At 39.2% G+C, this 12,671-nt stretch overlaps 1 protein-coding gene across 3 annotated transcripts in view; it reads left to right on the forward strand.

Annotated features, from left to right (window-relative positions):
• ST18 (ST18 C2H2C-type zinc finger transcription factor) overlaps positions 1-12,671 on the forward strand; it is a 152,225-nt gene that overhangs the window by 68,022 nt on the left and 71,532 nt on the right. For all 3 annotated transcript variants that reach the window (XM_088469758.1, XM_088469759.1, XM_088469760.1), the window contains exon 9: positions 2,544-2,659. In XM_088469758.1, coding sequence (XP_088325884.1) covers positions 2,544-2,659 — 116 coding nt within the window. The remainder of the gene's footprint in view (positions 1-2,543; positions 2,660-12,671) is intronic.

The raw sequence follows: 12,671 nt of genomic DNA on the forward strand, positions 1-12,671 counted from the left end.
TACAAGTCATAAAAAATCATATACAAAGAGCACTGAATAATTGTGATGCAGTCATTAGATCGACATAAACAATGTCGACATTCATAATTTTGACACTACAATGTCAACAGTTATGATGTTGACTTTGTTAAAATGTCAATTGGCTACAATGTCGACATCTAAGATGTTGACATGAATGTCAACATTAGGGTAATTCTGCGGCACGGGAGTGCTAGGGTTCTGCTATGGGGGAGAGGTTAGGGTTAGGCATTAGAGGGAGTGTTAGGGTTAGGGATTAAGGTAAAGGTTAGGGCTAGTGTACTCACTGGAACGCCGTTCCATCAGATGACTCTGCCGGAACTTATAGTTACATGACTGTCGGGACCCGGAAGATGGTTAGTCACCACTAAGCCACCAGGGAAGATATGTTAACATTTCATCAGTGTCCACATGATAAATGTCAACATGGTCAATGTTGACATGCTAAGCATGTCTACATTATGACCATGTCAGCATTCTCACCACACCTGAATAATTTGCTAGCTGTGTTTTACACATGACCATTACTTTGCCTCATGACGACATGTTTTGGAATATGCTGGTACTCTATAACTAAATGTTAATAAATGTTACCATTTTTTATGTAGATTACTGCAAAATACTGTTTTCTGTTGCCAGGTATTGGCTGGCTGCCATATGTTTAAATGGGATTACTGTCAGGACAATGTCTCCGCCATGATTACAACTTTCTTTTTATTTAATCTGATAAATTTTTGATACTTTTACATAGGTACAGTATTCATTTTTCACCTAGTCTCTGCCCTCCCCTTATGCCATAACACAATGACCTCACCTATACTTAACACATAAGCTTCTTCAGGGTAATCTCAGGCCTTGATGCTGTTGCTTCTGCTGCTCCCTGGCTCGGTCAGCAAAAGCCACTGCTACACTTGGATCCAAGGAGGACTGTAATTGCGTGGACCAATAGGAAGGATGTAGTCTGTACAGTCACTTTGCCCATCCTTTAATGTGGCTCAGCTGGGGTAACAGAAAAATCTGCCATCTGCTGGGCTCCCAACTTTGCTTTGACAAATCAATTAGACTGTGAAGCATTTGGCAAGCAACATATGAGAGCCATCTCCCTGGTGATAAGTCTCACAGTAATGTTGGTTGAATTAGATTTCAGATAGGCAGTTAGCAAATGCACTATTTTTTATTTTTATATTTCTAATGGAGATGTGTGGTTTGGTATTCCTGAAAATCGAACACCTACAAACGTTGAGGTTCTGAGTTAAACCAAGCCCTGGTTCGGATAAGTTTTGGGGTTCCGAGTAGAATCAAGTTCAGAACTCAGATTTAAAACCAAATCTTGGGTTTTGAATTGCATGTAATCAGGTCTAAATTACGCGATTTTAATTTCTAAGAGGAATTAATTCAACTTAGGTCTTCAGCTTGTGCCTACAGCATAAGAATGTTACATCTTAGCTAAGCAGTGTAAATAGAAAATAATTTGCCATATCCAGTCTGACCAACACCCAAAAGTAAGGGTGCAATATATTATGCTGTGTGGACAAACTATTTACCCTTAATATTGCAGATAATAAAAAGCCACATAGAAACCTTACAGGACCACCAAGTCATTGGGCAGCTCCTAGGTATTAGAGGGGCACTGACATGAAAGGGTATGCTCCATTGTACAGTATATTAATATTGTGTTTGCTGCCACACAGAAGTTGGTGTGGTCGTTTCATCATGGGGAAAATCTCTCTCCTGAATTACTAGATCCTAACCCTCACGTCTCGGCACCTGAAAAGCCTCACTGAATAAATTACACTGACTAGTATCTGTCCAGCTGCTTAGACCATTTCATATAATTATTGGATTGCACTATGCCAGATATATTGTACAGGCAGAATAAAGCCTCTACTGCACTTTTTTTTACTTTACTTTATTTGAATTTTTTTCACTTAAAATCTCAAATTTATTTTAACTATTTTGCAGCTTTTATATAGATCAATAAAATATCAACTATGTTAATGTGTTATATTCTGGACCATCACCTATAAGATATAGGATTTTATATATCAATAATTCAATAAGGAAGATTCAATTAGACACAAGCTGCCATTGGTGGCTGGCAGCTCTCCCCATCCTCTATAGCACAATTATAGTATGCTGTCCTCTATAGACAGTGACCAGAAAATCTGTGAGATCCATATCCTGCGAAGCCACCAGAAGACATTCCAGCAGCTGTTCGCGGCTAATTGAATCTTACAATAAGAGACTGGGGAGCGTATTTTTCACTATACTTGATCTATTTTTCCTGTGCAGATTAATCTACTCTACTTCACCCACAGGAAAAACCCTGGCAACATATTGAAAATGCAAGATAGTTAAGTATAAATATAGCTTTAGTGGTCCCCTATCAAATTGAATAAACAATTGGCCACATTAAAGAATCTGACTTATATTTTAAGAAAACTCTCATGCTGCCAAATGTATAACACATACAGACAACACATAAATATAAAATAAACACAGTTATATGTAAAATGTATTTTCAGATGGACCCTGGGAGCTGTTCAGAAAACACAGATGAAACTAAATTCTCTGGAGATGTCTCGATGCCCAGTCCTAAGACTAAGTTCCATTCAAGAGACATAAAAAAGGAACTGATTACGTAAGTATTGCACTCTGTGTATTATTATTTTTATTATCCTTATTATCCTTCATTTAGATTATTTACACATAGATGTACATACAGTGTAATCAGGGCCAGCTTCAAGTAGAATAGCGCCCTGTTCCATTATCTTTTGGAGCCCTAGCGTGTGGCAAAGCTGCAGACAGGAAAAAAGGGTGGGTGGCCTAATTTACTTAGACCATGCCCCTATATGACACCATTTTGGAGGTGTGCCCATATGGCACACCTCCCATTTTACATCCTGCTGGGGGTGGGCCAAGCACTACTTCAGCAGTCTCCCTGAACTGAATGGGCACCATTGCTCTCTGCTTAGCAAAGCAGAGGTGCGGCGGTGCAAATCCCCAACCTCCCGACCGCCCGAGGGACACTTCAGACACTTAAGGCGCATTGGTTGGAGTTTACAAATGCACTGCAGCACACCTGTGTTTCTATGGGGACACTTTAACATCCAAGGAACAGCAGAGAGCACACTCCTCAACAAACCCCCATCTCTTTGCTCAAGGCTGACTGGTTATATGATAATCAGACATTTCTGTGAAGCATAGGTCACAAAAATAAATTAGCATGACTTAAAACATCAACATTTGCAAAATGCACTCTTTGGTAGTAAGGTATTTAGCACATGTTACGTCAGACCCTTAGTTAACATATCTGCAAGGTTTCCCTCACTAGTTACATAAATCACTATGACTAAAGTGCTATTCATCAGCTCTCTTTTGAAATGGTGTCTTATGACAATGTGCTTAGATTAGCCATAGTGTTTTGTGCTGGAAGACAAATCAATTGCACCTTTTTTTGTCACATGCAATGCTGACGGTGTCATTTAAATTAAGACCCATTCACATATAGTCTCCTTAAGCCACAATGCCTCTTTGACTGCTTTTGTGAGTGCCATATATTCAGTTTTGATAGTAGACAAGGCAAAAGTAGGCTATTTTCTGCTATACCAGCTCACGACTACATCCTCTAGACCAAACAGGTATCCAGTGTAGAATGCATATCATCATCATTTGATCCCCAATCAGCATCACAGAAGGCCTGTAACTCCAGATTTTCAGCTTTTGAAAATGTAAGTATCTATAAATATGTTTTACAGCAGTCCAATGCTCTCTGCCAGGCTTGTTTGCAAATTGGCTAACATGGATGACTGCATGCGTAATGTCTGGACATGTGCAAACACTTGCATACATTAAAGCTCCAATGGCACGTTGACATGTTGCTTATCTTACCTGCCTCTGACATTGGACACATAGCTTTTGTTTTTTTTGTGCATTTGTCAATTGTTGTGTTGACAGTTTTAGTGTCCATCATACTAAATTTGTTGAGTATAGCCTCAATGTACCCTTGTTGGTCAACAGTAACAGTCCCAGCATTAAAATTTTGTACACTTTTCAGACCTAATAATTGGTGCACAGTCTGAAGGTCTTTTAGTTTGAAGCTGAAGACTACTCAGCTGGACCACTGCCCATAATTAGATGCTCACTCAGGACTTACAGTAAAATACACCTTAAAAACAGCAACTACTGTCAGTTCTGATTGTTAACAATAACATCTCACCATGTAATCAAAGCCTACAACCCATCATTTTCTCCAATCTTCTCATCTCCCCTGTCCTTTTCATCTCCCCAGTTCACTCTCGAGCTGTTCATCCCTCATTTTAGCATGTAAGACTGCATGTACAGGGTCGTCCTTCCTCATGTACCTCCCCAGCCCTACCTTACTTCCAGTGATCCTTGACTTTTGTCTCCTAGTCCCTTTCAGCTACTATGATGTGGTGTTCTCACCCTTCACTGGATAAGGCTCATTGTGTGCTGAATTGACTTCACTTGCCATTGACTTACTGCCTCTTGCCAATCAAGATACAACAGGGCAAGACTGGCCATCTGTCACTTCTGGAAAATGCCAGAAGAACTGATGGCCTCATTGGCCAGACTGGTCTGAAAGCCTAGCTGAGCAGCTTCACCTCCCGGTGCTCTGCTAATCTGGGATACTGAGAGACGGGGGCATGCTGTGAGACCAGTCCCATAGATATGTCAACAGAGAGTTAATGTACAATTGATATATCTTCTTTTACTGTTATTGCATATATTCCCTGTATGGCAATAAGGAAACTTTGTGGTGCCTTAAAAACAAGATTATTATTATTAATAATAATAATAATAATAATAAAAACTAAAACAAAAACGCCCCAAGTAATCAAAAATTTCAGTACAGCCCCAACAATTAACATTACTTATCACAATGATCTAAATTGTTATTTTGGGGATATTCATTAAGGGACAGCTGTTGGGACATGGGCTCCAATAAGACTCCATCTGGCGGTGAGTAATAATTAAAATGAGTGCTAAAATTATAACTTTACATCCGGGTTCAGCTGTGCATATGCATATAAAAAAAACTGCGATGGGCATTGTAAACAGCTCAAGCCCACCAGAGAAGAATTAGAAAATCCCTCTCTGATTAGGCTACTCTCATAGGAAAAATTTGCTTAATGTCATCTACATAAGACATTAGCTACCGGACACATGCTCCAAAAACTTCTCCTTTTCAGAACGGATCAATTGCACAACTACCATGTTGGTGGAAGATGGTATACTCAGATTATGTGTATAATGCTAGTGATATAGAAGATATCTCTTGTGTTTGACATGTTGGAGTATGTGTGTACTATTGGCGACGGTATGGCAGAATAATGATACACACCAGCGGATCCCCTGAAGTCATAGAACAGCCCAGTACTTAACCGGTGAAGTGGTTTATTCAGCAGTAATCTGGACATACATCCATACTTACAGTTATGCATGTAACAGACTCCCAACATGAAGTAGAGCTTGATGGTGCATAATGACCACCAGCTGGTGACTGTATATTGGTAGTGATGCTAGCGGTATCAGCATTGTTGGTCAAGTGGTAAATGCAGAGTTTCACTGTGGCGCTCTAACACAATGACAAGATGGCACCGCACATGCGCAGAAGTACAGAAGGTGACTATCTTGGCAAGGGAATGAAGTCTCCCTAGAGGAAACAATATGGAGACTGCGCAGTAGCGCTCTCCTACCTTCAACAAGACACTTGTTAAAAAACACATTACTGTACAGTACTTAACTGTGCAAATCATACAGAAACTGCTGTTCCTACAGGGTTTATGGGGATAAACAGCTTGTTGGATAGGACCCTTAACCTCACACCATATGTTTATTTAATAAAACAGTCCAATTAGAAAACATAACTGTAACTGGTAGCAAGGAATAAGATATCAACCACAGGTAGACCAATGAAAGCTAATATCTGATTGGTTAATACTGGTTATGGGATATGGATGCCGCTACATCCATTTAACTAATTAGGTTACTTTTGTTGCCTTAACTAATTTGGATCGAGAAAACTACAGACTATACAGTCAATCCCTATATTTATTAAACGGTCACCTAGTTTTACCTACTTTTGTAACATCTGATATGAAACAAATTACATGAAAATATTTTTTGCGCCAGTGATGATACATGATACTAATTGCTGCAGTTATCCTGCACATGCTCCAATTCTGATTACTTCATTCTTATTCAATTAATAAAGTAACATTGGTGGTAATTTACAAACAGGTAAAAATTCAAGATAAAGCCGTGTTATCCTGCCCTGTGATAAAATGGGCAACAGTTATATTTTTTTTAGAAAGAATAGACCTTGGCAAGCAGCTTTGCCAAGAACAGAGCATACAAATGTACGACTGCTTCTGTTCTGATATACAGTAGCTAAAATGAGGTTTCACTTTACAAGACAAAATATTCCAACCACGGCCCGTATTCAATTAGCCGCAAAAAGTCAGTGACTTTTCGCCTGTTGTACTTTCCGCCGCATTCACCTGTTTGGGATGCGAAATTGCGGCATGCACATCCCCGCGATTCGCCCTATTCAATTGCAGAACAGGCGAAAACACTAATAGGTGAATGCAGAAAGTACTGAATAGTATGGGGAAATCAGTCTGTACCCCAAAATAAGATACTCTGACCCTGGAAATCATTACAGATGTGTACTATTGGCCCTAATAAACTTTGTGTCCTTGAGTTTTGTTAAAAGCTTTGTAGATGCTTTTATGTAAAAGTGGTAAAGAATGATAGAAAACAGTATTTTTTGGTCAAAATAAATAGTCCAGTCAAATTTGGGTTGCTAGCATATTTTTGTGTCTCTAAAGCTGACTTTTAAAAACTGTGAAAATCCACCTGCTGCATGCACCTGCAATCCTAAAAACATCCGTCCCATCCATACAGCCCCCCAAGAAACCTATTTAGCTAGTTTTTATCCTTGCCCCTCCACTTTTTTAATTTTCGCCTCAAAAATGACATGTGTTTTTTGAGGTGTTCTGATGTAATTTTTTTTTTCCCATTTGTCCTTTTGGGGAGTGTCCAATGGATTCTGAATTATTTCCCCAAATTTGCACCCCAAAATAGAGATTTTGCACGTTTTTCCGCCTACCATTCATTGGAGAATTGCGCCTGTTTCAGTGCATTAACTTTCCGCTTAGGCGAAAATTTCCCGGAATTGAATTTGGAGATCAGATGCAAACAGGTAAAAAGCGGCAATAGGCGAAATGTTTTCGCCGATTACAGCTTTTCACGTCTAATTGAATCCGGCCCCATGTGTGTGAAGATATTTTAAGTCATTCCAAATTTATAAGGTTACTGTAGAGCCCATTTATGTGATTTTTACACTGTCAGGAAGGTAGTAGTCAGTTCTCGCCCAATAATGTCTGACAAGTTGTGCTCAGCATATACCAATATAAAAATCTAAATATAAATTTGTGAGAATGTAAATACTTCTTATTTTGAGATTGTTTTTGCTGTGAGGGTTGTACAAGCCTAGCTGAAGTATTCAAATATTAGACTTAGGTGGTCTGTGCATGAAGCCTTGGAGAGAGATAAAGTGAGACAGAGATAAAGTACCAACCAATAAGCTCCTGTCATTTAACAGGCTGTGTTTGAAATATGACAGTTAGGAGCTGATTGGTTGGTACTTTATCTCTGTCCACTTTTTCTCTCTCCAAGGCTTAGCACATAGAACCACAGTCTCTAATTTTGGGATCAAACTCAGACCTTCTTGCACATTTGGAAGGTAAAATGTCCCTAAACTTGCAAATGTAATAGGGTGCGAGTTTGGGGGTGCGAGTTTAATTGGCATGCGAGTGTATGGAAGTTAAACTATGGGTAACCTCGCACCTTGTAATGCGATTTTAATTACAATATGCAAGTTAGATAGAACGTATTTCAATAAAATGGTGAGTGGTGCTCACAGGCGCCTAGCACAGTGGTCTGCTGCAGATGTATTGTCAAAATTGTATAATCCTTTAATACCTAAGCATAAATATAATAGTAATTTATGATAACACAAGTGCGCACGGTGCTGTAGGTGGATACACAAAAATTATAATACTTCCCAATTCTGCATATGGGAGTCCAGTAAACGATGATCTGCAGTTGATAGTATTCACATATACATGAAAGAGATAAAAATATCAAACATAGTGTGATATAGTAAAAACATATTTTTTGAACATCAATACTTAAAAAATTCAAATTGGTATATTCCTCACAACGCACTAAAATGTGTGCATCCAAGAGATATATCCTAGGCCGTGTGTAGGACCCAAAATAATAATAATCATAAGATGTAAATTCATAAACATGGGCTGTTGCCCCTTCGTTTCCAGTGAAAGATAATGGGGAATTACCAGAAGTCCTTAGCATATGGGCCTATAGTGATATCGATGGTGGTCTCTGGAACGCCTTGTCTCAAATCCTTTCAGGCAGCTTTCTGCAAGTAGTCCTGTCACATGTACCAACGCATTTCAGGAGCTTAACTCCCTTCCTCAAGGCTATAGATAGAAGCCTTCACAGATCGGTAAGATCTGTGAAGGCTTCTGTGTGAAAAAGATAGTAAGGTGTTAAAATGTAAAATTAAATGTTGTAGGGTCCCCCCCTGAAAGCACAATCAGCACTGGGCTTTTTGTGTGTCAGTCCCGGTTGTGAAAATAGGGGGGGTCGAGGCGTTGCAGTCGCTCTTATTTGGACCAACCAGTACCAGGCTCAGTGAGCTGGTCCTGGTTGTGGAAATACGTGGACCAAAATCCCCCATGTTAGCCACAACCAGCACCATACTCTTTTAGTGGGGGTGTTATGCCACAGCCGTGGGACCTCTAGTTCACCTGCAAAAGACATTTACAAAAAAAGACAGAACACACACACACTGAAGATTTTAATCTTTTATTACACATACACTCACTCATTCACTTGCTCATACACACACTACATACTTACCTTGTCCCTAGCATCGGTCTGTCACCTTCTCTAGTACAATCCACATTGGTCTACCCTCTGAGGATGGTACTTCCCGAATGAAGCTATAGCCACTATATTTTCCATTGAAATACATTGGCTGAATGTTCATTGGCTGAGAGAGGAGATCCTTCACCTCTCAGCCAATAAATGGTTCTCACCATTGACTTCAATGGTGGGAACCGGTAGGTTACTAAAGTGCATTCCCACCAGTGAAGTCAATGGTGGGAACCGCTAATTGGCTGAGAGGCGGAGGCTCGTCTCTATCAGCCAATTAAGGTACTGATGTGGATTCTACTGGAGATGGGGACAGACTGGCGCTAGGGACAAGTTAAGTATGTAGTGTGAGTGAGTGTATGTGTAATAAAAGATTAACACCTTCAGTGTGTGTGTGTGTCCTGTCTTTTTTTAAAATGTCTTTTGCAGGTGAACTAGAGGTACCAGCAGGCCCTTAGTGCCCCATATTCTAATACTTGTGGTTCTCCAAGTACCAGAATGCAGAGGAGGCTTGCTGGGACCACTAGTTCTCCTGTAAAGGACAATATTACTTTATCTATTTTTACACAATCAACCCAGCACCCACCTCCCAGGAGCTATCAGCTCAGGCCGGGGTGTCCTGGATTGAATAGCGTTGGGTGCAAATGCTTTGGCTGAGGGACCCTGTGAAGCAAGAACAAGGCAATACATAATCTTTTATGTACAAAACTTAATCTGTGAAAGATGATGTTATGCCTCGCTCTGAGATCCGAACAGCAGGAAGATCCAAGCCAAAGCCGAATCGCTCATCTATAAAAAAAAACATGAAAAGGTGATATAAATTTAGGTTGACAGGGTCAAAAGGAGGACATTGCTAAAAGATTGACGCAGATATGGTCAACACATAAATGGTCGACACATGGTTTTACATGATTTTTAGGGTTAGAATTAGGGTTAGGTTTGAGGGTTAGGTTAGGATTAGGCACTTGATGGAGGGTTAGGCTGCATTAGATGACAGTTAGGGTTAGGCACACGAGGGAGGGCTAGGCACCAGGATGGGGGTTATGGTTAGGCACTAGTGGGAGGGTTAGGGTGAGAATTATCGTTTAAATAACAAAAAAAGTGTCAACATTTACTGTGGTGACCATTTGTGTGTCCACCTCTTGGCCATGTCGACCATTTGACACGGTCAAACTAAATACATGTCGACCATTTAACAGTCAACCATTTCATCATGTCCACCTATTACCTGTCGATGATCAGGTGTCGACATATGACTGACCATCTATAGGCTCTCTCTGTCTTTTAATACACACCCGTCAGTGCTGGGTTGTCGACATGGCTGTAATTCTTACCGGAATGTTTAAAGTTATAACACCCTCACTGATTAAATTATGTAAGTAGCATTACACCCGTGTCGGGATTCCGGTGCCAGCATATTCAGGTCAACATACAGTACTCATTTGTGACATTGTCACTGTTAACCTTCTGTACCCATCTTTTGAAGACACTAACAAGACAAATTACAAGACAATGTATATTTATGAAAGTTTATATTTCTATTTAATAAATTATAATGGAGGATATATTTGATTTGAAATATAAAGTCCCAGAAAACTCTCTGTAAGGTTTATATGTCTCATATGCTGTTTTTCTTTTAATGAGTTATGTTTTGGAATATTTTTTAATTGCATTCAATACAGTGATCATTTCTATTAACTAAATGTATAACCATTCTGAAAACTATAATTAATTGTGATTCCAAGTTGATTTTTAAAAAATTATTGTTACAATATTTTGTTATGCTTACTTTATATCGCCATCTTCTGGTGAAATAGAAGTATTGTATTCTGCAACAGTTTGTATACATGCAATAGATATTTTTTCCATAATTTACAACAGTAATCCTGCAGAATCAATATCCAGTAAACAGCCACAATATTTAAGCACATGAATTAATGAAACTTATCATTTTAAGAGAGCAAAGTGAACAATACAGTTTAATTACAAATATCTAAATGTTTGTGATTGAGTTTGACCAATTATTCATCTGTTTCACTTCAATTGTTACACAAGTTTATTACAGATTTAGATCTTATGTAATAAGGTAATTGCACACAACACTCACGTGCTTACAGTTTACAATGTGCATATATGGCTGCACATCATTTAAAAATTTCAGCTTAACATCACCACTAGATCAGACATAAAGCATTGTCCTGTTTGAGCTTTGAATAATTTTTTGACTACTAAAACTGAAGTAAATATATATTTAAATCTGTTTTGCCAACTCTACTTTTAATTTATTTAAATGTCGGACTCATACCTTTGTCAGTATTTGTTTGACAATTTTGCACTGATTCAGGGACAAACCCAGCAGTGCTAGATATTCTCATGGTATAGTAGAATTTTCTGCACATAATCAACCACCAATGCAAAAAAAAGGATTCAAAGGAGGCAATTCAATTGTTGTAGCACGACCTGTCATGCCTTATCACCCCTCACTTTAGACGGTGCACTATTCAATTGTTATTCCGGTGTCGGGCGCTCATTCCATTTGTGCATTGGTTGCGCCCAAATAGACGAGGTTTAGCTGTCTAAACTGTTGGGCGCGACAAAAAATATGTGCGAAAAGCCAGATGTTTTGCATAGTTCTGCTCTCCGCATCAGAAGGGGGTGAGCAGAAATAATGGGCACCCAGGGTATTCATACCCAAATGGAGCAACAATTGAAATGCCCGCAGGGCACCCAAAACACAATTGAATTCCCTCTAAGAATGATAACTTAGGAAAACTAAACATTCCACTGAATTGCATTTGATTATTTTTAATTTGATTCATTGTACCAAATAAAAATTTATACATATATAAATATCTTAAATTTCTTACAAAATTGTATCAGTTTTAGTAAATAAAAGTAAAGACTATACATTACATTATACATTACATAAGAGAACATTCTGCACATACTGGTCATACACACCAACAGCATCAGTCTCTGGAGCAAGGATGTAAAACTAGCTAAATGAAACCAAGACAATGCACCAGCAATTGCATTGTCTACCCCAGCACATGCCGAACTTTAAGAACCACAATGCACCATAAGCAAGTAAAAGCTAGGTGTGCAAGCAGAAGCAAAACAAGCAAGGATGTAGCCCTCCGCTGATTAATGGCATGCACCACACCAAGATTATCACACCTTAGCATAATACTACGATTATGCAACCAGTCTCCTTAAACTTCCAGTGCCACCATGGAAAAAAGTTTAAGAATAAAAAGATCTCTTGTCGGTTTCATCTGCACCCATTCTTCAGGCCAAGGCATCACGCACCAGGATTTATCAAGTTAACAGTCGAACCCCGAAGACACTGCTCCATCCATAATCAGCTGCAATTGAAAGTTTTCCATGGCTGAGGCAATCCAAAGCCTAACACCATTGACATTCTCTAAGACTCAGAGAGATTCTCGTCCCAATTTCAGCTGACAAATGAATAAAATAATGAGGCCTGGCTCTCTCAAGTATTTTACAAAAACCCCTTTGCATGGGTATGATCCTAGAAGCAAGGTTCAAAGGGTTCAAACATGATTGGGCCAGATGCAGAGTGATCTTACACATAGCCGTGCATCCCGCTATGGCATCATGCAGTTTAGTCATCTTGTCCTGTGGAAGGGTGTCAAGACCCTGCA

The sequence above is a fragment of the Taudactylus pleione genome, unplaced genomic scaffold, assembly GCF_031769625.1.
Source record: "Taudactylus pleione unplaced genomic scaffold, aTauple2 ptg000093l, whole genome shotgun sequence".
Lineage (NCBI taxonomy): Eukaryota > Metazoa > Chordata > Amphibia > Anura > Myobatrachidae > Taudactylus > Taudactylus pleione.